Source organism: Poecilia mexicana, unplaced genomic scaffold, assembly GCF_051168715.1.
Source record: "Poecilia mexicana isolate PSO_F unplaced genomic scaffold, ASM5116871v1 scaffold_1, whole genome shotgun sequence".
Lineage (NCBI taxonomy): Eukaryota > Metazoa > Chordata > Actinopteri > Cyprinodontiformes > Poeciliidae > Poecilia > Poecilia mexicana.
Genome location: NW_028263370.1, coordinates 16,108,153 through 16,134,067, shown reverse-complemented (window position 1 = coordinate 16,134,067; position 25,915 = coordinate 16,108,153). Strand labels below are relative to the sequence as shown.

The following is a 25,915-nucleotide window of genomic DNA, read 5'->3' as shown; positions in this document are numbered from 1 at the left end:
TACATTTACTACAGCATGGGATTTTCTTTTCTGTGTGGGGGCAAAACAGAGCAGCTCATAGTTAGCCTGTGTAAAGACGGGAGTTGACCTCAGGTCTTCTTTTTGTGCAGGGATTGAGTCAGATTAACGAAAATGAGGGAGCGAAGAGGCTAAAAAGCAAATGCTAATGTTCACAATGTGTGTCTGAATCTGTGGGGTGCAAGTGACTCTGGGAGCTGGTGTCCATCTCCAGCGATCATTAAGTGGGAGGCGGGCTCCTCTCCGGACAGGTCAACCACACAAACTCACAACTAAGGGCAATTTAAAGACACCAGTTAACCAAACAGTCGTGTTTTTGGACTGTGGGAGGAAGACAGAGTACCAGAGGATTCAATCCTAGAAACGCCTTTTTGTAGGCAACAGTGATACCAGCTGTGTCATAGTCATGTGTAATCAGAAAATATATATACATATATAAACATATTTAGAAAAAATTAAAATAATGGGCAAACAAACATCCTCAATGGACACAATGAGCGTTAAGGGACATTTCAACAGATTAAACATGGACATGTGCATACTTACCCATAGTACATAGTTAATCTTTCTGTTGTTCCACCTCCAACCCCAACTTTGCTGCAGACTAATCTCCATAGCAACCAAGACTTAACCTGCAGCTGAGATGGCGTTTCTTGGTGGCTCAAGTATGAGGAAAAAACAGAGTGCGCAAGAAGGAAAGGGCATTTCAGTGAGCACGAAAAAGAAGTGAAGATGATTTTAAAAAAATAATTTTTAGAAAACAGTTTAGAGGCAGCCGACGATGGGACAGAGCAGTTACGACTTTTAATAAAGGTCCTTCTCTGCAATAAAGTTGGAGGCACTGTATTTATAGTGCAGAACATGGTTTTAAAAGTGGGTGATATGGGTATTACTGCTTTTAGCAATGTTTTAATTGTGTAATAACTCTATTTGGCATCCCTGTCAGGGCACTCACTAATTTAGTTACATTATTGCCCAATAATGTCTCATATGCGCCAGTGTACTATTCCCTAAAACCAGGACCCTGGAATAAAAAGGCTTGTTATTTTCATTTGAAAAATAAAACAGTCTTTTATAGTAACTATGAAATAGGAAATAATCAAATCCTCATGCTGGACATTGAAGCCTGGTTTTGCCTTTCAGTGAGGACAAAGTGTGGGATTACGTGATAAAAGTCAATCTACCATGGACTTTTTGAACTGACACCAACTTGAAATTATGTCAATCTGATATTTTTCATAACATTTGCTTACCTCTTGTCAGATACAGTACCTTGTAAAAGTTTTCACAGCCCTTAAAGCTGCAATACGTAACTTTTAGAAATACTGTACACCGCTCTGTCAGAAACAACCAATCAGAGCAAGAAGGAGCCGTCAATCAAGCATGTGTAAGTGTTGTTCACACCCTCCCTGGCGTTATTTGCTAGGCTAAAGGTAATTCCCCATGAATACTCAGGCTAGTTACCATGGCCACCAATGACTGGTAAGCAGTTTTCCTGGGATGGTAAGTTGCTTCTCTGCTATTAACACACTGAGCAGCAAGTACATGAACATGATCAACTGCTTATGTGTTAGACTAACACAAAGAAGTGTAGAAATGTTAAGTCAATGGACACTTGATCTTTTTTTAACAATAAAATATATAGTGCCTTTGTACATAGTTTTCTGTACATTGATACTCAAAAATAAAATCCCTTCAGATGTTGGTTAATAATTTGTAAATAGAGACGGTCTGCATACGTTTAAACTCAGTAAAAATTCAACTTTTCTGTAAGAAAAGATTGGAAATATGTTAGTTAAACAGCATCATGAAGTTTAAGATTTATATGTGACAAGTCTGGAAAAAGAGGCATAGAGATGTTTGAAGCAGGGTTAAAAAATAAAACACGCCCCAAGCAACAACCCACCAAAACATGGCTGTCCACCTTTTCTAACAGGTTTGTTTCAATAGACCATCAATCAGTAATCAGTCTAGATCCCCAGGGTAACTCTGGAGCAGCTGCAGAGATCTACAGCTCAGGTAGGAGAATCTGTTAGCAAAGCATTTTTGTTATGCATTCAACGAATCTCCCTTTGTGCAATATTGGTATGGATAGTTTGTCAGAATCCATGAAAAGGGAACGACGTGTGGAAGAAGGGGCTTTGATCAGATTTAAAGAGAAAATAACTTTTTGGGCTGCATGGCAAACACTATTTGTGGTGGAAACAGTTGATGAGACCCAGTCAGAGTCTAAACCTAAATCCAACTATGTTACGGCTTTAAAATTGATGTTCACAGATTCTCTCTATCCATTCTAACTAAGCTTGAGATATTTTGAAAAGAAAAAAAAAAAAGATGGCACATATGTCAGTTTTTCAAGTTGGTAGGGGAATACCTCAAAGGATTTGCTGCTGCAATTGTTCTGCAAAGTACAGACTCAGATGGGCTGAATCTAAATGCAGGTCATGTTTTTAGATTTTGGATTTGAAAACCCTACATTACAAGTATGCACAATTTTTTCTGAGCAACAAAATTAACATAAATATTTGTGGTTGTGCTGTGGCAAAATTTCACCAGGTTCAGATAGTGTCGATGCTTTATCAAACTACTGTTCATTTGCAGTTCTTCAAGCTACACCCTTTGCTTTATTCTATAACACAGGAGTCGAAAAACACCGACTTTCTTCCAGGCTACTTCTTCGACACAACTTATAACTGTGTGCGCGCTGCGGGCAATGCAGTGCAAAAGGCAATTACTTTTTAGCCTGTGCCAGGTTCTTTCATCTCCTGGTATTACTGAACCCTTTATATGTCACTTAGCAGCAACGACAGGAAAAGGCACAAAAGGTGCTGACCGCCCACCTCTGTTATGACTGCAGCCACCGCCGGTGAGCTGGTCCCTCTGGGCTGTAATGAGCAGGCAGAACCAGACCTTTCCTTCCTTTCACACCAATACATCTCAGTCACCTCACCTATCTAACTAGTGCCAATTTCAGCTTCCTTTCTATCAAGTTACTGAGTACGCCACATTGTGAGAACTGCATGCTCAGCACAGATAATGACATGCAAAGCCTTGTATTGAATTAAGCATTTGGTATTGTGTATGGGCGAGTAAATGGCAGTAAATGGAGACAATTTTCGGGTTTCTGCATAAATGAAGGACAATTCAAGATTTTCCAACAAAAGACAAAAGGATGACATTTATCAGTGAACCTTCACATCAAAGATTTGCATATTTGAATTCAAAGAGTGCCTTCTGTGAAATGTGCAGACGCTGCACTTTATTCAACTTCAATTTCTTCAGTTTCTCAGAAATAATATTCTCTGGGAATATTTTCATATTAGGCCATAAATCTACATGCGGACACCCTTGAGAATAAGATGCTGCATTATCTCTCTGTCGCTTGTACATTCAAGACAACACAATCCCTTTACAGGGCAGTTCAAATAGGAGTTTTTATTTTTTATTTTTTAACCACACAGAAGTTGTCTTGAAAAAAAAAAAGAGCTTCTAAAAAATCTTCATGATACAACCACATGCATAATGCTTTCTGTGGGGATTTTATGTGATACAATAAAAAGTAAAACATAATAGTGAAGGGAAAGAAACAGAATAAATGCTTTTTGGGGTTCATCTCAACCAGCTTAGCACAATCAGACTTAATCTGGCTGTTATGCATTTGAGTTTCAGGAGGTTTTAAGACACACAGCTGATTAATGTGCTGTCTTTGTTTAAACATGTCCTTTACCATGCAGGTGAAAGCTGCAAGTTGAAAGCTGCACCCTCTTGATTCTAAACTTACAGCAGTACTCCTCAAATAGCGGTGCGTGAACATTCAACAAGCCTCCAGTCACCAGGTGGCAGCAGTGCTCACACTAATCAACAGGCAAGCTGTTCAACCCAGTAGAAGAAATAGCCTGTACAGGCAAACCAGTGTACTGAACTGATGAGAGGAAAAGAGACAGAAGTTTGCATCAGTGTAAAGAAAACCGAGGGTCGGAGGTACAGGGGCAGAAAAGAACAGAAAATATGGAAATGCTTACATAGCTTTTTGGTTCACTGTGAATGCAAAGTTTTATGCACCTTTCCTCACTTCTGATAAGATAGAATACAATTTAATTACAGTTTTTTTTATTTAAGTTTCTCTACCTTTTTTGAAAATGAATAAGTTGACAGGTAACCAATATTTATAGTGTGAAAACATTTAGAATGTTATTGTGTTCAGTCTAAAAATTAACATCCAATAAATCATTTAGCATTTTGAGAATCGCACACTGAGCCGTCATGATTGAATGTTCCAGACTGAGTTAAAACCCCTTAATTATTTTATTTATTTATTAGGTTTTTTGGTAGGGACAGACATTAACATAGACAAACTGAACAGAACAGCAGGCCCATGGTTGTATCCTAGTGTAAGCCAATTTGCAGCACTTTTTAAAACGTCCAAGTTCAGTTTACCCACGACTAACATTTTTCAGGTGACAGTTAATCATGTTGTATTATTTTAAATTACTATCATTTCACTTTCTAATAGTTCTTAGACATACTGTTTAAGACTTAAAACAATAAAATGAACTGCATCAACTTAAAATTGAAGTTGTTGCAGGAAACATGAGATGATTGAGATGATTGAGATCCACTGACTTACAGCACTTAGGATGAAAAACCTTATATAAATACTTTTGTATTCATTCAGCACAAATTCAGTTGATTCAGATCCAAGTTCTATTGAAGAAAAGTCCCTTTCAATTGCTAAGAAGCTTAAGTCTCTATGGGACTTTTTGGTCAACACAGTGACTAATGTCCAGCCACCTGTTCTCAGTGCTGACCCGTAACTATAAAACAAAAGTTGAGGCCTAATCATCCCCACAGCGGCCAATTACAGCTGCGCTGTGTACCCAATAACAACTCTCAAAGGTAGTCAGAAAAGCAGGCTAAATCACTAGCCGGCAACCAGAAACGCTTGCTTGCACATAGCAATCCACACACGCACACTCTGTGTAGGGAAGATGAGAAATACATAAACTAATTTATTTGCCAAAGCGTACATATATTAGTCTGTGCAGCAGTGGAAAGAGAACATAAGGCCTCTTATACACCAAGCTGACGTCAAGAACCAGCAGGGATGACAAGACCCTCTGCTGTGTGTCCTCATGTCGCCAACATCCAGGAAAATAAATTGCACTTGAACACACCACAGAAATGACCTCCAAACGCCAGCCGCGGTGTGCACCTGTGCAAGAGGACGCAAGTTATCACTGCAGGAAAGGATTGTGTAAAAATACTCTGGAACAATGTTTGCAGGTTGTACCATTTTCATGTGCAACATTGATGTAGTTCACTTCTGCAGATTTGAATAAGTTTTAAGTTTTTAATCTTTTACAAGGTACTTTAGCTTCAATAAGGAAAAAGAAATAAAGGTTCTTTCAAAAAGCCAGCCACTGTTAACTTAGTTATTTTTTATATAATATATATGTAATGATATTAGCTATGGATTGGTGCTACATAAATAACCTGAACTGAATTGACCAGAACAATAAAAAGAAGTGTGTACTGAATCTCCCAGCTGTCTTAATTCAACCTTGTCTATTCTTACCCGTCTGGGGAGGCCAGGACCTGTTTGGGTCCTTTTAATGTCTTTTTAATGTTTTAATAGCCAACATTTCTTCCTGTCATTATGCTAATGGAGTTAAGTTTTTCAGAAGGTATTACGATATGTTGGATCAAGGCAAAAAAAAAAAAAAAAAACTCAGAAAGAAACTCTACTGTTTCTCAGACGGTTCAGCTGCTGGGAGAATTCGCTGTTTGGACTGAGAGGCTGAATGAATTTGTAACGGCTTTTACATACTTTGCTGCTGAATTAAATAAAGAACAGTAACAACATAGAAAAGACATCTTTATTTTGCATATGGCATAAATACTTTAATTGTTGTTAATTGCTTTACTTCCCAAAACATCCCACAGTGGTAGCAGAAAATAAACAATCTATTCTCATGCTTTTCAAACTGGTGTTGGTCTCCACCTGTGAAAAAGTGCTCCACTCTGCAATTACACATTAATAAAGCACTGAAAATATGGGATGTTCCCACTAGTGAAACACTGTAAATTGTCTTTCAAGCATCATTGGTTTCCCTTAATTGATTTGATCAGTGATGCAATAAGTGAACCGAGTTTTTACATTATTATCAGTAACATGTTGGTGTCAAGGTCCCTGTGAGAGGAATTACAGCCCTGCTGTTGCTTTAAGGGTTTTGATGAACAACAGATCAATAAAACAGCTTCCACGGTTTGCACAGAATACAAGACAAGAACAAAATAACTGGCGTTAACTTATCCTAAATTAGAGTTGATGTTGGACTTTGAGCAGCATGATTCGGTTCTTTGAACACTATAGACCCATATTAAAACATTAATGAGCCGTCTCCATCCAAGATGACATCCTGTGAGTTTTATTCTCAGTTAAGACCATAAAGTAGATTGCACAAACTAGACAGAGCAAGCGTGGAGGATTTTTTTTTCCTCCAGGTTGGCAGATGTAGATCCATCTGCTTGTCTCTGTGGTGGATCTACTGCTGTATCAGTCAGCAGAAACATATAGGGATGCTGACACAAGATAAAAAGACCAAGCAACGCAGTCCCATCATCAATATGAGCTCAATATAGAGACAAATCAACAGGACTTCAGCATCCTATAGCCTAATCTTTGGGCTAAGTGGAAATGAGGCCTAATTAGATTGCAGAGTTCTTTCACATTCAGGACTGACGACGTGCAGCGTACTCACAAAAGCAACTACTAGTGTTTTTATTAGAGAGAGATTTGGCATTGTAACAGTGAGCCTCTTGTATGACCACATTATTTTTAATAGTTGATTTTCTAAATGTATGAGTGACAAGCAGCAGGTCCTCTGCAGTGTTTAAAATATTATGTGGGTGCAGAAAAAAATTAAAAATTTTCTGAATAGTTCATCATTGCTCTCGGCCTTCATGTAACAGATTTGCTGCAGGAACGCTGTCGCCCAACAAGCTGATACTGCAATGTAGTAACAACAGTAACAATGCTAGCAAGTATTAAGTCAGCAGATGTTTCAATCACAATGTTGTAAAGACTTTCTGTATTTGTAGGGTTCAGCCTACAAGGTGAAACACCTCCATCCATGTAAACACTCTTCAAAGACTCATTTCAAGACTTGGATTGTCGGTTTGCAGTGCCTACCACCTGCTAGAGACATACAAGTGTTTTAGACTAAAATAGAACTATTTTAATGGCTAATATTTACTATCACAAAAAGCTTTTGCTATAGTTCGTGAAAGATGCAAGCAGAAGAAGCAGAATCAATACAAGGGGAGAGAAGCCAGTCGACTCGATACATCCAAATTTCAAAGATCTTCTTTTATATACAAGTCAAACGCATGTTTTACATACAAGTTAAATATGTGACACATCTGGGTTATTTTTATTTCTGTAAAGTAAATAAATATTCTTAACACATTGTTTAATTTCTGTTATAGACCTTTTTGATTTTGTAAGACATCCTTTAAAGAAAAGAAAACAATTATTTGGCTGTAAATACAGAACTTACCCTTGAAGCTCTTTAACAGACATGGAGATCTTGAGGTTGTGTCCCAGAACATGGAGGGCAGTCAGGATGTCGGCCCACTGGACCATTTCCCCTAGCGGTCCCCCCTTCAGCACCTTCGGGCTGAAAACATCCCCAGACTCCTCTGTTAGGAATCCCACATGGATTAGGATCTGAAAGGGGGAAAAAAGGATACTGCAATGAAAGGAGCTTTATAGAGATGTGTGAAAAATAACCACAAGAACTCTCCTTTGCCTTCAGAACATGTGTCTGCATTCATGACACACTGAATGAGAACAGAATAAAATAGAATGGTTATGGGTTCAAGGGTGTGTATAGCATAGTACCAGCTGCTTAAACAGATAATGAACACACACATAAAACCTATAAGCAGCTAAAAAATGTTAACATGCACAACAGTTTAAAAACAACAGAACACCAAAGTTATTGAACACCTTACAGGCCTCAATGTGCTGTTTTGATTCAAAATGTCAGAGGTTGATACAAAAGAGTATTTAAATCAGTTCAATTAAATATCAGGGATGTTCATAATCTATTAAACTGTTATAAATTGTTTAGCGTCAGCATTCATTCTAATCAGCTGTTTAATCTTCAGAAATTACATTTTTAAGATTTTTGGCGCTGGTGGCCTTTGTTCACAGTAACGCATCAGGAAAAGGGAACGATGTGTAGACGGGGGCAAACCCCCGACAGGGGTGTCAACAACTAAAAATGTAGATAAACAAAGATAAACAAATGCATGCATGAATGTACACAAAATTGTACATAGTGAGGAATTCTTTCATCTTCATGATAGATGGATGGAAAGATGGACGGACTATTAGAATAATTAGAGAATAGAGAATACAGTTTGAAAATTCAACATTTTCTCATTTTATCCATATCTGGGAAATGCTGCATGTTCAAACACCATACTTACCCCTATCCACATGAATAGAAAAATGAGTTTTAGGAAAATTCTCAATTGGTTTCCAGTTTTATATATATATATATGTATATATATATAAAAGAAATGAAACAAGAACAAAATTTAAAGCACATGCACCAACATTTATGGCAACTGCCCAGAAAAACTAAATCAACAAAGATGTACTTCAACCACTAACACATTGCTGCTTGTTTTTTCAATGAATAAATCTAAAACATAACAATGGCTGCAGAAAACACCAATCCTGACTTTAAACCACACTTCCAACCTAAACTTTTCATTGCAAATTAAATCTATAAGTAAGTGTTTTTTTCTTATGGCTCAATAGGACATCAGTCACTGCAAACGGTGCTGCGTCTGGATATGGGAGAGCGAGTGTGTGTATTTAGATCCAATATTAATTCTTCCTTGCTAAAGGTTTCAACAGTTGTCCTTCATAGTTTCATTTGCTTGATCGAGTGTCATCATTCCAAACATTTGTATCACTGTTATGACCTTCACAGCAGTTTGTTCCAGGACCATGAAGTCAGATGAATAAATGAATGGATTGCTACATTTGTTGTAGCTACTCTTGATGACACTGACGTTCATTCAGAAGATTTTATAATTAAGTTCTGGTTCCCTGCCTCCGCTCCTTTGTTGACATTTTAAAATCCCAGTGTTTTGAACCGTGAGTTCAGCCATGCTGACATGATGTGCGTTGTCTCTATTTTTCCAAACAGGTGTGTGAGTAGCTGTCAAAGTAATTCACCAAAGTGTCATGACTTTGAAGTGGTTCGATGCCAATCTCTTGGTCTGAAATGTAAGAGAGCGTTTTTAAAAACTGGGATGGCTTGTGATCCTGAAACTCTTCTCTTGTTTGACACTTCAGTGGGTGTGTCATTACATGTCAGCAGTACAGATAAGCACTCAGCAGTGCACAAATACACTTCAAAGGTGTAAGCGGCTGTAATTTGGAAAGAGGCTAGAAGAACATTCCTGCAGGTTCTCTCCACTCACATCGACATTAAAAACGATGTTGTTCTAAATGATCCGACATTAAAGACTGCAAGGAATTATAGCAAAAAGGATGTTCAAAATAGCATATTTTGTGATCATAAAAATAACTTCTTACACACAGAGTATAATCTGCTATTATGAAGTTAACTAATCCAAAACATTTTAATGACTTTGAGGATTAGAATTATTCAAATTCCAAACTCTTCAAAAGGAAAAAATTGTAGGAAATGAAGATTAATTCCCTGAAATCCCCAGTGAATTATCTCTCCATGCACCAAAGAACTTGGCTGCACAGAGGGGGAAAAAAAAAAAAAAAAACATTTCACCCACCATCATGGACATTAGTGCACAGCTCATTTCACTTGGACCATATGCCAAAACAGACATCCACTACAACAGATTCTTTGCAGTCCCAAGTGCAAACTGATTTAAAAATAATTATATAGAACATTTAAAGGAGTTATCCCAATTAATATGTGGCATTTTTTCCACAGTGTTGGACCAACAGGGCACAGTTCTGTCAAACACATCTAGTTAGCAGCTGCATAATCACTGTGACCCACTGGGAATTGAGCAACACGTTACTTTTCACAGTGGATTAAGCATAGCTATGTCCAAACGGTGCTCTGCTGAGTAATCCTGATTAACCAACGCAGTATGAGCACATCCAGCTGCTTCTACTGGCAAACAGATCCCACAACTTGGACCGTGAAACATGCATAATGAGCTTAAGGCCAACCGAGGGATGTTTGCCAGCAAGTTTGCATTTTACTTCGCTCCACTTGTATATGAATGTGCCCTGTGTCTGTAATTCTGCAAATCTTAAATAAGATTAAAATGAGTAACTATCCAAAGCTTGCAAAAAACTCCACTAATTCAAATCTCCTTTCCCAATTATTTTATGAAGCAGTATTTCTGAAATGAAAATGCAAATGAGAACAAGCAGCACCACTATACGACACAAATTAGAACAACAAAATCAATACCTTTTCATTTTCTATGGCACATTTTTTAAATATGTTAATGGGCAGCAGAGCAGACCGAGAACAAGATTGTGCTTTTTTTTTTTACATGACTGAGTTGCATCTCATGTCATGTTTGTGTCCCGTGTTTACGCTCTTTAACACTTTTCGGTGTTTACCACCTCCCCAGGGAGCCATATGGCTCCTTTGCTGCTAAATGCCTCAGCAGATCTCTGTAAATATGAGGAACGGCATGTCCAAGTGGGGATTTTTTGGTTTCTATCTCTCTTTAAAGTTTCTACATACAATCAAAACATGTTTTATAGAGCTAACCCTGCACGAAATATTACGTATGTACACGTAATATTTCAGAGGTGAGTGTTAAACTTATTTTTAGAGTGGCCCTGATATTCTCTTGTTACCTACAAAAAAAAGAGAGAACAATGATATGTACGCAGCTGAGTGGAGCTCCAGTGAAACCCCATCTGGCATGCAAAATCCCTTGATTTAATAAACCGGCTCTATTAAGTTCTGCTTCATAAAAAAGATAAGTGAAACTAAATTAGAGTTTGGATGGCAGATGGCAAAAGTAAGAATGCATGACGCCAATACTGCTCACTCTCGGCTTTTTCTTGTAGATGGTGTTAGGTACAGGGTGTTTCTTTTTAAAGAAAACAGAAACTATGCAAAAGGGATGAATCTCACTTTCAGCGAGTTGTTTATACCTGGTGGAGTAAAATAAGGATTATCCAATTTATCCAAGCTGAGCTGAGGTAAAAAAAAAAAAAAAAAAAGAAATCCCTAAAAAGTATTTCAGTTTTGAAATAAAACTGCATTTCTCGTGTCTGGTAGATATAAATAAAATAGATCCACCATCGACATGCAGGATAGCATTTTGTATTTTGGAGGCTTTTGATATGGACAATGTGGCTCATTGCCCAGGGTGGCATTGAGCCACCCTGGGGGCAAAATTGCTGTTTGATTTGTAGCTTCTCTTTTAGCACTTCTTTAAAGGGTCACAGCATACCACAGTTTGGCAAGACACAGGGGATGAGTTTAATCATCACTCGCTCAAAATCAAAAACGTCAAACCTGAACTGGATCATTCTACACTCCACGCAGATCCATATAAAAACTGAAAAAGCAAAACTATTATTCCTATATTATAATTAAATACATACATTATAGGCTTTACATTATAGCTTAGATTGTTGCAGCACACAAAAGTCAGAGCTTTCTAAGGACCACCACCACCTGTGACATCTTCCCCCATCTAAAGAGTTGGAAGATCCAAAAAGAAAAATCAGTGCGACTCTGCAGGCAGCACTGTCTACCCTCCACCCTGTGCTTGGTCTCCATGGTAACTTCATTTACAGTTTCTGGTTTTGACTAAGATATAGCACAGAGCCAAAATTATCCCTGAATTTGGGGGTGCAGTGGAGGTCTGCACGTATCGAGTACTGACCCGATAACCTTTGCGTCATGTCTCTCTCTCATTAATCACTTTCCTTTCAATTCACTATCATATAAAGGCTACGAGAACCAATAAAATCTGTTTTTTTATATCCCTGCATTCCTGTTTTCATGTGACTGGGACAGCTCAGCCACAAAGTGGTAGGTCATGTAAAATCACAGAGCAGGGTCATTGTACAGAGGAGTGTCCAATATTTACAGACCTCAAAACTTTTCACTGTCCTCTGATTACCTCAAAAACAGTGCAAAGAGAGCTGGTTTCCAAAGCAGATGATCTGCATTAAGGCAGCTGCACCATTCTGACTTTGCGTCACCAAGTGCGAAGAATCAGACGCAGTTAAGCCACTGGTGGACACTGGAGCAGGAAGACATGTTCTCTGGAGTGAAAAATATTGTCTGAGAATCTAACATAGGGTGAGCACTTGCCTGCACTTGCCTGATGGCATGGTGTTAAGTTTAAAGTTTGGTGCAGAAGGGATTATGGTGTGGGGGTGTTCTTCAGGAGTTGGACTAAGCCACTTAGTTCCAGTAAAGTAGGTTCATATGTGTGAAACTAGATGAGTTCATACTGTTGGGAATATAATATATTTTACTCAGGGACCTGAAAACACAGATAAACAGGGAGAAAATACCACGGTTCAGAGCAAGTCTTTTCTTTGCGGGAATCCAGTCGCAGAAGAGAAGTTGATGCTGTTTTGCTCTGGACTTATATTTCTCTCACATGGCAGGTGAAGACAGGTTTCAAATTGTTTGTTCTTGTGTATGTGTTTCACGTAGACGTGCATCAATAACCTGCTGTCAGAGACCTGCGTGTAATTCAGCGGTGATGTTTACTCTCTCGCAGGGAACTCTGGGCTTCTTTAAAGGTCTGAAGTTCATTTCTGCTTTAAAATTCCTACAGGGATCGAATGTGAGAAAGTTCTCCACGGATGTAACCACATGTACAAATCTTCAGTCAACCTTACGATCCTTTACATGTTTACATCAGGGTTCTTCTAACATCCATCTCAATAGCATTTCCTGTCATAAAAAACAAAAGAAAACCAATGCACTCTGTTTTTCTGAAAGCGTGTAAAAGCCTTTGTAAATAAACTCTTGTGTGGTTTGCATTCTAACGTGAGGAGCATTTGATGCCATTTCAGTGTATGCCTAAGTGGAGTCTTTGGAAAAACTGGAAAGCTGAAGAGGCTCTCATGTATGAGGTGATACTCCACTCTGCTCCACTCATCACAGAGAGGCTAACGACAGACAAATGCTAATGTATGTCCCAGCATCTGTTGGCCCAGAAAATCACATGAATGTAGGGGTGTGTGCGTGTGTGCGCGTGTGTGTGTGTGTACGAAATCCCTCTCATTCACGCATCATGGCCTTTAAAGAAGGTTGCACAACCCAGGTGGCAACACAAGCTGGCACTGCCATCCAACAGCGCTCTAACCTCAACCTCACCTTCTCTCCAATGCATCTTCCATGATGAACACTAGAATTTACACCGGCAAAAGTGTTAATAATTCTTGATTGTTTTCACTTTGTTGCGTTACGATAGCACAAGTTTATTAGGTCGTTATGACAGATCACGACAAGTAGCACTAAAGGAAGCATTATACATGGGAAAAGTCCAGTTCAAGCAATTGGATTAGAAGTCTACTTTGCAACTAGAACTACTAGAAAATGAAAGCATAAAACTACCAAGACACGGCTGTCCCCCTAAAATGACAGGTCCGGCATGGAAGAGCATTTTCACAAAAGCTCAATGGTTTCTCTGGAGGAGCTGCAGAGATTTGTAACTCTACAGTGCTGGGATTTATTGACGATTTTATTTTTAGATGAAATGTGCCAAAAGAAGTCCCATCTGAAGTTTGTCACATAAGTCAGTAAGGAAGTTAGCAAACATGTCAAAGAAGGTCTGGTAGTTTGTTGAAACTGGTACGTACATCTTTTTGCTCAACATGTAAAATATAATATATAATCCTTCCTGACCTTTAATGGTTGTGGCAGTATCAAGCTAAGAAGCTGAATGACTTGGGGAGACTGAAATAAATAAAAAACTAACAAAAAAATCCTAATTTGCTAAAAAAGGGGAAAAAACAACAACAAATCACTTATAATCCCAATAAAATACACCAAAATGTGTAATTGTAATGTGATAAAAAGTGAAATTGTTTAAACAGTATAGATGTTTTGAAGGCACGGTACATGGTTTTACCCTTCATAATCCTACTCATGTGTTTGGTCATTGTCATTGCCATAGTGCCTTCCTTGTTCCTTCACACTTTTCTGCTCCTCCTTCCTCTCTTCCTCTCTTCCTCCCTCCTTCCTCCTCACTTCCTTTCATATTCCATTAGTCTCAACGCTGTCTGCACTCAATCAGCATGAGGTCAATTAACCCTCAAGAGGGTAGACATACGGAGAAGGCAAATTAACAGTTTGGCACAAGCTGCAAAACACACTAAATGTAGAGGCAAAGATGCACACCAGGCCACTGGCTGGGAGACAAAAACTAACAAGATGTGAGCAGTGAACGGAGAGTATGTTTTAAACAAAAGGTAAGGATCTTTAAAACTCCACAATAATCTCTCTCTTGCAAAGTTTTACTGAATATTTCTCTGCTGACGTCTTGGGGAAAAAAATCGGCTAAATTGGAACAACTATGATAGAAAATGATCCTTCACTGGCCTGGTTTATCTTAGTTTAATGCACATTTTGATCCAGTTTTAACATTTAATCTTCTTGAATACACAACTATCATGAATGATAATGTATCTGATTGACCTTAAATACAATTCAGTCAGACTAGAGCTTTGGACACATAGTCAGGCGACTATGTGTCACTTGTGTTTTTTTTTTTTTTTTACACAAGTGATCTGCAAACATATCTTTAAATAATGGGTGGCTGGAGGCAGATTGTATGAAACAAAAGATTAAAATCTTAAAACAATTACATCAAACAGAACTAGAACCAAATAACAAGAACCAAAAAGCAAAAGACAAAACACACACACACACACGCACACGCACACACACACACAAAACAACAACATGCAAACAAAGCAAATCCACGGCATGTTTAGGGAGCAACAAAGGGCCACAGGTCAATTGGGAGAGAAAAGCAGGTAACTGAAACAAATCCAAACCGAGGAAACTTGTTAACACATAACATGAACCAACGGCAACTATTGAATCTGAAATGATCAGAAGCACAAAAACAAAACCATGGGACTAAAAAGATGACCAAAAAAATCCCGAAAGGACTTACAGGGAACACCTATTCAAAGGAAGGGGAATTTTGTTTATAAAATAATGTTTATAACTGTGTTATCTATCAAAAGATTTAATAATAAATAGTATTCCACAAACAGGTGTAAAACAACTCTGTACAATTTGGATATGCATTGTATCGGTGTTCACAGCAAATTTGTAACAATTGTGATAGAAAATAGCACAAAGGAAATGTCCGTTGTATTTAGCAACTAAATGTCTTCCTCGTTTCCCATGAAGTACTTACAGCAAGTCACAGCCAACATACATCCACATTTCCTGCACTTTTCCTCTCACCTCTGATCTTCTTTGTCTTCATTTTTGCCTCTGCTTCGTTAATTTATTCTCTCTCTGAATAAACGTTCTGCTCGGGAATCAAAGAGAAAGCCAAACGGGGAGAGTCAACAAAGCCCCACTGGAATAGCTAAGAATGTATACTCAAGCAGAATGCAGAACTTGTGATTTGAAGGAGACAAACTGCGGGAGAGAGCCAGGCTGGAGCTAAAATAGATCAATGTTTTATTCGTCAGAGCTAATTAAAGTTAAAAACTTGAGTGTCAAATTATTATGATGTATGCGGTGGAATAATAGTTGTGCTCTTCAATATTTCTTCTGTTTCGTTATTTTGTTGCAATTAGAAGTCTATGCTTATCAAAAAATATTATTTCACACAATCTTTTCCTATGGGAAAATTCACATCCTGTTACCCTAAACGTGATAATTTCTGTGTTATCCTTTGCAGCAACAATTACTTGTCTGTGATACCTGGAAGTGAGTCTTTAATATTGTGGCTAGGGTTGTGCAATATCAGAAAGTCACGCAATGAATGGTAAAATTAGCGATGGTGGTATGAGTTGAGATATATGCCTCTTTTCTTTCCTCTGTCATCTCTGCTTCCTACCCTTGGAGATCAGTCTGGTGTGAGCATCTTCTGCCTTGAGTGCCTGTCTATGTGGGTAAATATTACATTAGCATATAAAATTCAAGATCATAACATTTGAAATATTAGCCAACAGTTTTTCTACTTCAAATAGTGATTTTCAGCTTGAGTATTGCACACACTGACATTCCGATAACAATATACTGTGCTGCCCTAATTTTGTCTCACTCATTTTTGTAGAGTTGGTTAAACTTAGGAAGGTTTCCAGTCATGGACCATAAAATCACACCAAAGCATCTCAAATGAACTTGAGTGGGACTTTAACCTATTTTTGAACAATTTAGAAAATGTTGTTTGGTCTGCTTTGGCACTTGAGCTTAAGGTTACAAGCTAATAGTCTAAACATTATCCTTCAGGATTTTCTACTATAGATTAGGATTCATGGCTCCATCGATTAGCTGTCTAGCTACTACAGCAGCAAAGAAACCCCAAACCATCATATGATAGGCTAAATCTGATTATTTTTCTGAAATGCTGCTGTAGTGTTGAACCAGATTTAACAGTGCTTCCACCTTCTTAAGACTTCAACTTTTGTCTCGTCAGTCCACTGAATATTTTCCTAAAAGACTTCAAGATTATCAAGATGTATTTTGGCAAACGTATGGCAAGCCTTTCTGCTGATTTTAGTCAGAAGTCTCCATGGATACAATTTTTGCCTGGTCTCTTTCTCGTTGTTGAATCATGTGGGTGTTTAAAGTGCTGTATAAATAAAGCTGGAATGGCATGGGGCCGTGATGTGTTGCTTGTTGAGATCTCTAATTACTTCATGGCAAATACAAGTCACATATGCCACAGTGTAAGCAATCTGAAAATCTGAAAATCTTTTGTTGCGAAAGCACCAGCAGCACTTTATAGAACGTAATCAGCTCAATTCAAGTAACTAAATCCTCTCAGTTCATTGCTGGAACCAAGAATATCCATGTGATCGCTGAAGGTTATTCCAACCATATCGACTTATTTTAGGACGGGGCAGGAAGAGCAGACATTGTTCTCATTGTGCGCTCTTATATTGTAGTGATTTATCAATAAAAATCTCAGCTAGAATATCATGAATCTCCTGAGTGAGAATTAAAACAGTGACAGGTCAGTGATTTTGTTACTATTTGGTAAAGTAAGATGGTAAATTCCTCTTTTAATTGTATATTTCAAGCCTATTCTTAATGGGAGAAGCCACTCAGTCTCGCAGGAACGGCTTCTTTCTCATCACAGCAGCATATGAGTCCCTTCTCGCCCCTCATCAATCCTCTCCTAATCCATATTCTACAGCGCCATCCGTCCCTCTGCTGTGCTGCCTTTCTTGTCTCATTCTTTTCCCTGTAGCACTGGCACATGCTTGGGATCACGTCATAATCCCAGTCATTCATCATCATTCTACCTAAGAAGAAACTGCCCGCTTCGGTTTCTTCTTAGATTTATTCTCACATGGACTATATTTCTTGCTCTCACGCCGTGTCTTTGACATAAATAGCTACCAGCAGGGAGAAGACAAGTCCATTCAGAAGAGATACAGCACAACAGTAACCGGAATGAAAATCAGTTTTCCAATGAGATACTCAAGCAAACTAACTAACTAATAGCATACAACAGATTAAAAAAAAAACAAACAAAAAAAACTATTAAATTACCTAAGATTCCCCAACTTCTTGATATTTTTTTGACTTCTTTTTCTATCCAATCATGTTTAGATGTGTAATCCACAGCCTTCTGTTTATCTGGGATTGGGTCATGGAGGTAACATGGATACTGGATGTGCCTCTGCCCAGTGATGCTCTCCAGCTCCTCTGGGTAATCCCAATTTGTTCTCGAGCCAGGAAGAATATACACTATAAACCTTCCAGCAAATTCTGGATCAGTGCTGGAGTCTCTGAAGGGAGCTGCTCAGGAGACGCCTCCTTCAAATGCTCAAACAACTTCAGCCGACTTGTTTTGATATGAAGCAGCAGCTCCTCTCCTTATTATAATAGCTGTAGCTGAACACACTGGTTACATCAAAAGGCTTGATCAAACACTTGACTGACCTCTGACCCAGACACTGACCCCCTGATCCTGATGGAGTAATATGCTTGTATTCTAATTGTGAACCATTACCTCAAAATAAGAGTTAACAGTAGTCTATAATTAAATTAGAATATTTATGTCCAGGTTTTAACATTCAGACATTACGATGATTTGCTGTGATTTTTGTGTTTTTAGTATAAAACCTTATAAAACCAGTCCAGATTTTTCTAGTGGGTATCACAACGCTGTATACTTGCGAACTTAATTTCACCAAACAAAGCCAGGCTGATAGCAACTTGATTAAACTTTTCAAAGCAGACAATCCCTCAGCAAGAAACACTTCCACGTTTCAACATCGTCAGATCTCATTGCAGTGCAATGTACTGTAGCAAAGATTTTAATCAGAAGGACAAGAACCACTATTGTTACTATTGAAATAACTAAAGGAAGACTCAGACAGAACACCAAGAGTGGCTGTTTATTTGTCACATGAACATTTGTGGTGCCAACATAACAGAGGCTATACTGTGTAATTCCAGTTGCTGTGACTAACACGTTCCTCAGTGTAATGGTGAAGCGGTATTACCATCTCTCTCCACGTCCAATTCTATGGTGTTGGCTTCAGTAATCGTAAGCCTCTGTCACAAATCATTTCTGTCGCAAACCCGCAAAGACAAGCCCTGAATGACCTCTCTCTGGAAACTCAAAAACACGAGTTAAATTGGAGATATCCCACATATTTGTGGTTTTAAAAAAAAACAAGCTGGTGGGACAGAAGCACACATAAAATCAATGTCCCCGACTCCCCCATGCCATTTCTTTTTTTTTCTTCAAAACAATGGTGGACAAAGTAAGTGTAGTTATCCAGGTATTGAGCAAGCATATGCTTCAAATTCAAATTGTATAACTCACCTTCCTACATCACATGTCTGAAAGGATTTTGAGTGTTGCTAATATTTTAAGCCCTTCAGCTGGTTGGTCATAGACTATAAGTCATCACTGGATTGGTCTTTGACCTGCAAAGAAGTCAGCCGATGTGGGTGTGTTAAAAACCTCGCTTGGCGAGTTGGGGGCGTGCAAGAGGTGGACTGATGTCTAACTCTCTCGCTGCTATGAAACACATGTACACGGCAAAAAAGCGACACAATAACGTCTTGAAGTTTCTTGTGAAAGGATCCAAAACCTTGCTGTGAAAGCTGCATGAGAGGATTTGGGTCAGCTAAGATAAGCCTGATTACTGTACAATTAATGAGTTGACAGAAATTAACATGGGAGATCCAGGAGTGTGCAGTGTAATCAATCCCGGCGCAGTGGACTTTATCTAGTGTCTCACCTTCTTCTGGTCCCTCCAACGTTGTCCAAGTTTGGCACCCAGACGGTTTGCAGCCGTTGCCCACTGCTGTGCGAGGCGTCGGATTCTGCGCTTCATGAAGCTCAGAGACTCTTTTCCACCGCCGACCTGATCCAGCAGAACAGAAAGGTCTGTGCGGAAGGCAGCCTGAGAAAATGATGTAAATTAAGATTAAATGAAACGATAAATGAGGCAGGAGTGGTAAAAGTTAGGCTACAAATGCTGGAAGCGCCACAGAAGCTGGAAATATTGTACTTTTCATGTGTGAAGTGCTGAGTTCTCAGCCAGGAAAGCAGTGAAAATAATAGTTATTGTGGTCTTTCAAGGTAAATCTTCCTTTATACAATGACAATTCCATAAAGCATGAACCATTTGGCCACATGCTTCTCACTTCAGCAGAGAGACAGGCAGTCGCTTTCCACCAAACATTAGAGAATTATTTCAAGGGAGAATGTGACCTTGCTCACTTGGCAGCTGTAGTTTCCCCTGTCACTGAAAAATATGGAAAGATGTCTCAACGCAATCCCATGCATTTATAACTAAAGCTATAAACAGTCAAGATTTCTCTCCGCAGAACAGAACCATGACTCAGTCCCATACCCAAGAGTACTGTAATCCACAATGCAGCTATCAGGGTCACCTGGTGGAAAGGAGACTCTAGGTTTCATCTTCTCTGACACTGTGCTAAACCTTTTGAAAACACGTTAGTGAATATGCAATAATGATGATAAAAATGACATGATCAGCACTGAGATACGTTTTTGTCCTATGTGTCATATATTCATGTTGCAATACAATGTAGAAAACTGATTAAATGAATGAAACGGAGAGAAGAACTACTGCAGACTATCCACAAACTTTATTACATACACCTGTTGGACTGCTTGATAACAGAAACAGTTGGTCTGCTAATCACAATAAAGAAACTCAACGCATTTGCGCAATTAGATGAGACAAAACCTATGTTATTCCATAAATAAGAAAGGTGAACAAAGACAGTTCAGACGTGCTCGTCTTAGCATTCAAGAAACTGCAGATCTCTTATGATTTCCACCCACAACCATCTCCGAGTTTCATTGGAAAAGGTTTGAAATATCATGGTGAGGAGGAGTTGAAGGGAGGAAAATATCTTATTGATGTGAGAGGAGAATGTGTAGACTGGTTTGAGATGATAAAATAACTTTTTCTGACTGAAAGCAGATGGGCTACAGCAATAGGTGATATAGAGTAGGAGGAATTTGCTAAATGCCAGAAAACTCGACAAGACCATTTTTTTTACTTTTGATTTTGTAACTTTCCTCAAATTGAAAAAGTTTGCAGATGTTTGGCCAGTATCATGGAGCCACGTTTTCTGGCATTTAGAAAACAGAAATAATTTTGCTAATTATAACTAAACTAAAACCAGACATGTTTGGTCCGATTTAACTTTAACTAGTGAGAAAGAAAATATGTTGTGTCTTTTTTACGGTGTATGTAAATATCTGGTTTCAACTGCAGATGTACAGGCAAAAGTGGATTAATATGCAATAAACTGTCTGGCAAATCAATGTTTACATCCATGTAGTTTATTTTAAAAGTTTGAGATAATTTTAATCAGCAATAAAGTGCAGAGCTTTCTGTTGTTTTAATAAAAAGGTAATTTATATTAGTAGCCAAGAGATAAGATGTTTTTTTATTTCAACCAAGAAAGATGGATATGACCTTGTAATTGGCTAACATTGGGTGTTTTTGTGTTAATATGTGTAGAGGGATGGCGCTAATATGGTCTTTGACCTCAAAGTTAATGTGGAGGAAAATAAAAAGAGGGGGGAGGATAATGATGATGATGCAGATCCAGCCTGTATTAATTAACAATGAGCAAACAGGCTCAGAAGAAGGTTAACCGTTATGCAGCCGTGAGGTCAGACTGCTCATCCTCTTATTACTCCAGAGCATCTTCAGAGGAAAAGGACTCAACCTTGTTTGATTGCTACTACATAATTAGCTTCTTTTAGCATTGATGAAATTCTCTGCTGAGACAACTTGTTGTATTTTTTAGGGAAGATTGTGCTGAAATGCTAATGCGAGGCCTTAGAAAATTTGAGCAGATGGTTGTGTGGATATGATGATTACAAGGAATATGCAAACTTTGTTGGCAGAAAATGGCTTTAACATAACAACAGAGCAGCTTCTAGTGGTTATGTGGATATTTAGGATTTTGGATATGACAATGCATAAATTACAACTTCCTTTCTCTAAGTTGGTATGTTAATGAAATATCTGTGTTTAACTCAATGAAATCATTCTCAATGGGCACTGTAAGTTTCCAGTTTTTAGTAAAAACAAGCCTGAAGAGAGATGTCATAAAATGTAAGGTTTAAAAATAAAACAAGAAACATTTCACAATTCCTGGCAATGCTTTTAAAATGGCACCAAAATGAACTAAACTTTAAATAAATTAAAAGGCAATTTATTCCAATGATTCAATTCAGAAAGCAAAGCCGATATCTAGATGTGTATCACAGTTTTGATTTCCTTTGCTTACAGCTAACCCCCGACTCCCAAATTATGATTTTAAGAAAATGTGATTACCAATATGATTAAAAAAAAAAGTAATTTTTAACAAAGGAATAATTTATACTGCCTATATAATCACAGGGAAGACTGCTGACTTAACAGTTATCCAGCAGACAGTCATGGGCATCCTCCACACAGAGGCTCAGTCCTAAAATGTCATCCCCCCCCAAAAAAAAGGGCTATTCACAGTGTGAATCCAACAAAATAAATGGAAGGGAAAATGTGTGGTATGCAAAGATGCACAAACAGGAATAACTGCTGAGTTCGGTGGGTGCTGTGACTGGAGTCAGCGCTTAAAAAGCCATCACACAGAGATGCATCCAGAAAATGGGCTACCTCTGTCACATCTCTTGTGTTAAACCTGCTTAACTAGAGATGTCAGAAATGTTTTCCCTGGGACAACGAGGAACAGGACTGGACTGTTTCTCAGTGGTCTAAACTCTTTTTAAAGTAAGTTTTCCATTTGATTAAGTTGCAAAGTCAGGAGAAAAAGTTTGTTTTCTTGTTTGTTAGTGACAGACCTTTTCAATAAGACGTTCGGGATTCAATGTTGCTGGGTTTCAGATAATGTAGCACCACCCAATGCAGATGGAGGGCAGAAATTAAATGGAGCCCATTTATTTATGTTGATCCAGCATCAAAATGCCTAAAATCTGTGTCCTGTACGATTTTCCAACCGTTCTAATAGAGAGAAAGATAAACGTTATTTTCGTGTTTCGAAGGTAGTTAGTTATAAGGGAGTTAATTTTAAAAAACTCACCGAAAAAAGAGGAGAAAAGTGGATCAACAATCTACAACTAAAAACAGGCGGTGTGAAAACTAACAATGCCAGGAGTTTGCAGGTAACAGGTAACGATTGCATCGTTTAAATTGTATTTTGAGATATTTTATTGGACAGTTACTTAGAAAGACAAGCATTCATATGTAAGGTAAGATATATTATTTTTACGCCGTAGCTTGGTTGTCTCCTCAGAGTGCTAATGTTGTTAGCAGCTAGCTCAGTACCGAGTCACGGGCAGAAAATGTAATGTTTATTCAATGGGACTTTCATGCTAAAAAAAATAAATAAAAAAGAAGCTAAATAAATTAAATATAACCTACACAGCCAAACAGTCACAGTGAGCAGTGACTGTTCCCCCACATGCTTCGTGTCTGGCCATGAAGCATGTGGGTTTCTGTAGATCGGAGCAAATCGTTGACCTAGACTGGACCTGAATCCAGCATCCTACAGCGACTCAACATTAACATACAACTCCAGCATGAATTTGGGTTTATTAAGAGCCAAACTTATATAAATAACATGGGTTAGTTCATTGTTAGCGATTGCATCGTTATCGTAGAACAGGGGTGTCCAAAGTCGGTCCTCGAGGGCCGGCATCCTGCATATTTTAGTTCTCTCCCTGGTTTAACACACCTGGATCAAATGATGGCTCATTAGAAGGCCTAAAAGGAACATTGACAAGCTGAAAAGGTTGTTACTATCACCAGGGAGAGAACTAAAACATGCAGGATGCCGGCCCTCGAGGACCGACTTTGGACACTCCTGTCGTAGACTAATTACTTAAAATAGCACAACTCACTACTCACCTGGCAGAAACAAGTCGACAGCCATTTAATGCTTCTTTTGATCCTAATTGCTTGACCCAACTTGATGCTAAATGATTGTATTCTCCAGGCTTTTGAAAGCTTTCTTCTGGCTCGTCGTATAATATGAACTCTGCAGCTCCAGGTAGTTAGTTATGTGGATCGCCCGGTAAATCATCAAGATTATAAGAGAAGTCTTTTTTACCGGGGTAATACGCATCACATCCAAAATATACGTATATTTTTTCGAGATGTCTCGTCTGTTTCAGCCTTCTCACTGTGATCAATTTTGCTTTGTTTTGAACCGGAGAAATCCACTTCCGGACCTCCATCTGCATTTCGCGCGACATTCGGGTCACGTGCCTGAAACCCAGCAACAGTAAGCCACATATCATGTATCCGGTGTCATTCTTTTGAATGTGCAGCATAAAGCTATAATGTCAGGTGCAGCTTTTAGATAGCAGCTGTGTTTGCTGCTACAGTGATGTGGTAGATCGACCATAATCACTTGTGAATTTATTGATCACCAGCCATCATCTGGCAGTCTTCACAGGATCTTATTATAACTGAATATATTTGTCATTTAAAGCTTATTTAAAACTCTCTGTAGCAGATTACTGAGTAACATGTCTGGCAGCTGTTTGAGAGTGGTGTCCTTACTTGTCTCTTGGGGGATTTTGTCTGCTGTGTGTGCTGAGTGGGGGTGCTTGTGTGGTTCCTCCAGGGCAGTGGGGGGCAGAACCACTCCACTTCACTCAGGTAGATGAGGAAAGAACAGTCTGAACCATCGACACCGTAGAAGGCGTAACAAGGGTCCGATGTCCACCGAGCACGCATCCACTGGAGGACGGACAGAGAGAACGTGGATATGTGTGAATCAGAAAATTATTCTGTACTCACAAACAGACCAATTTAAACAATTGATGGCCAGTATGATGACTTCAGTCAAAAGCAAATTGGAGTCAAATCAGATCACAAGGAGACCAAGAACACAGGACAAAGGGAAAACAAAACAAAGTAAAACTGAAAGTTAGAAAGACAACAATATCCTAGAGCGCCATCTTTACTTGGGTTGTGACATCATCAGTCTCTACCACATTGTTTGGCCAATGCACAGTGATGCAGAAATTTATAAAAAGCACTATAATGTATGAACTTACATCTACTTTTCCAGGGCACTCTGGAAAGCGGCTGTCCCTTGGTACTTCACACTGGCTCGCAGTGCCATCTCTCAGCACTGAAAGAAACACAGAGAGAAATTCTTCCTTCAGATGGAAAACAGAGATCTGTTCAGCTCCATTCATCTCAACTCAGAACAGATGCTGCCACCACCACGTTTCAGTGTGAGGATGAGGTGTTCACGGTTACATGCTGCATTGATTTTCCAGCACACAGCATTGGTGTTCACTAACTACGGAAGTGACATCTCATCGTTTCCTTCAAACAATGACTTTTTCTTGTTATTTAATAAAGGCCAATCTCATGTTGCACCTGAACCACACACTTTCCATGACAAGGAGACAGACTTTGATATTGTTTTATGACATAACTCTGATTTAAATAGTTGTACTATCAAAAGATTCTCCAACCTTCAGCACTACTTTGTGTCACTTTGTAACATAAATCTCATTAAAATACATTAACGGCCGTAGCTGCAACAATGTAATTGGCTCATGAATGATGCTGGCAAACCCAGGAGCAATGTTTCTTTAACATTATGATTCACAGTGACATAGGTCTTGAAAATCTTCCTACTTCTGTGAATTGTCTCATCTGCTCACTATTCAAAAGGTCCACCATTAGATGTTGAGTTTTGCTGCTGCCAGCTGTTGCAGGCGTTTCACCAACAATTATGTCTGCACACTTAGACTGCGGCCACTGCATTAATTGCTTCACTGACTTAGTTAACTGCTCTTCTGCAGCTGATGCCAGTAAAACAGAGGAACAGTCACAGAGACACAGACATGGACTCATCTTGGTGCTTCATCATCCTCAGTGTTTTCCATCCCCCCTCTCTCCTGTCTCTCTAAACCAACAACTTTCCTTTGACTCATATTCTGTCTGTTTCCATTTGCTTGATGAAAAAGAGAAATTCCTCTACACAAGTCTTCCCCGGTCTGCCAGCAGGATTTCAATTCATTTGTGATTCTCTCCTGTGACTGAAAACACACACAGAGACTCACTGTGTCTGCAAATATGATTACAGCAGCAACAATTGAAAATGTGGTCATTTAACTAGATAAAGGCTTTAGTCCTGTCCCTGCGAGCCATTAC

The 25,915-nt window shown here is 38.7% G+C and overlaps 1 protein-coding gene across 1 annotated transcript in view; it reads right to left on the bottom strand.

The window, feature by feature from the left end:
- LOC106922552 (alpha-1,6-mannosylglycoprotein 6-beta-N-acetylglucosaminyltransferase B-like) overlaps positions 1 to 25,915 on the bottom strand; it is a 127,792-nt gene that overhangs the window by 51,132 nt on the left and 50,745 nt on the right. The window contains exons 5-8 of the mRNA XM_014995069.2: positions 24,802 to 24,878; positions 24,302 to 24,481; positions 19,484 to 19,648; positions 7,578 to 7,747 (exon numbers count right to left, since the gene is read on the bottom strand). Of these exons, the coding sequence (XP_014850555.2) occupies positions 7,578 to 7,747; positions 19,484 to 19,648; positions 24,302 to 24,481; positions 24,802 to 24,878 (592 nt within the window). The remainder of the gene's footprint in view (positions 1 to 7,577; positions 7,748 to 19,483; positions 19,649 to 24,301; positions 24,482 to 24,801; positions 24,879 to 25,915) is intronic.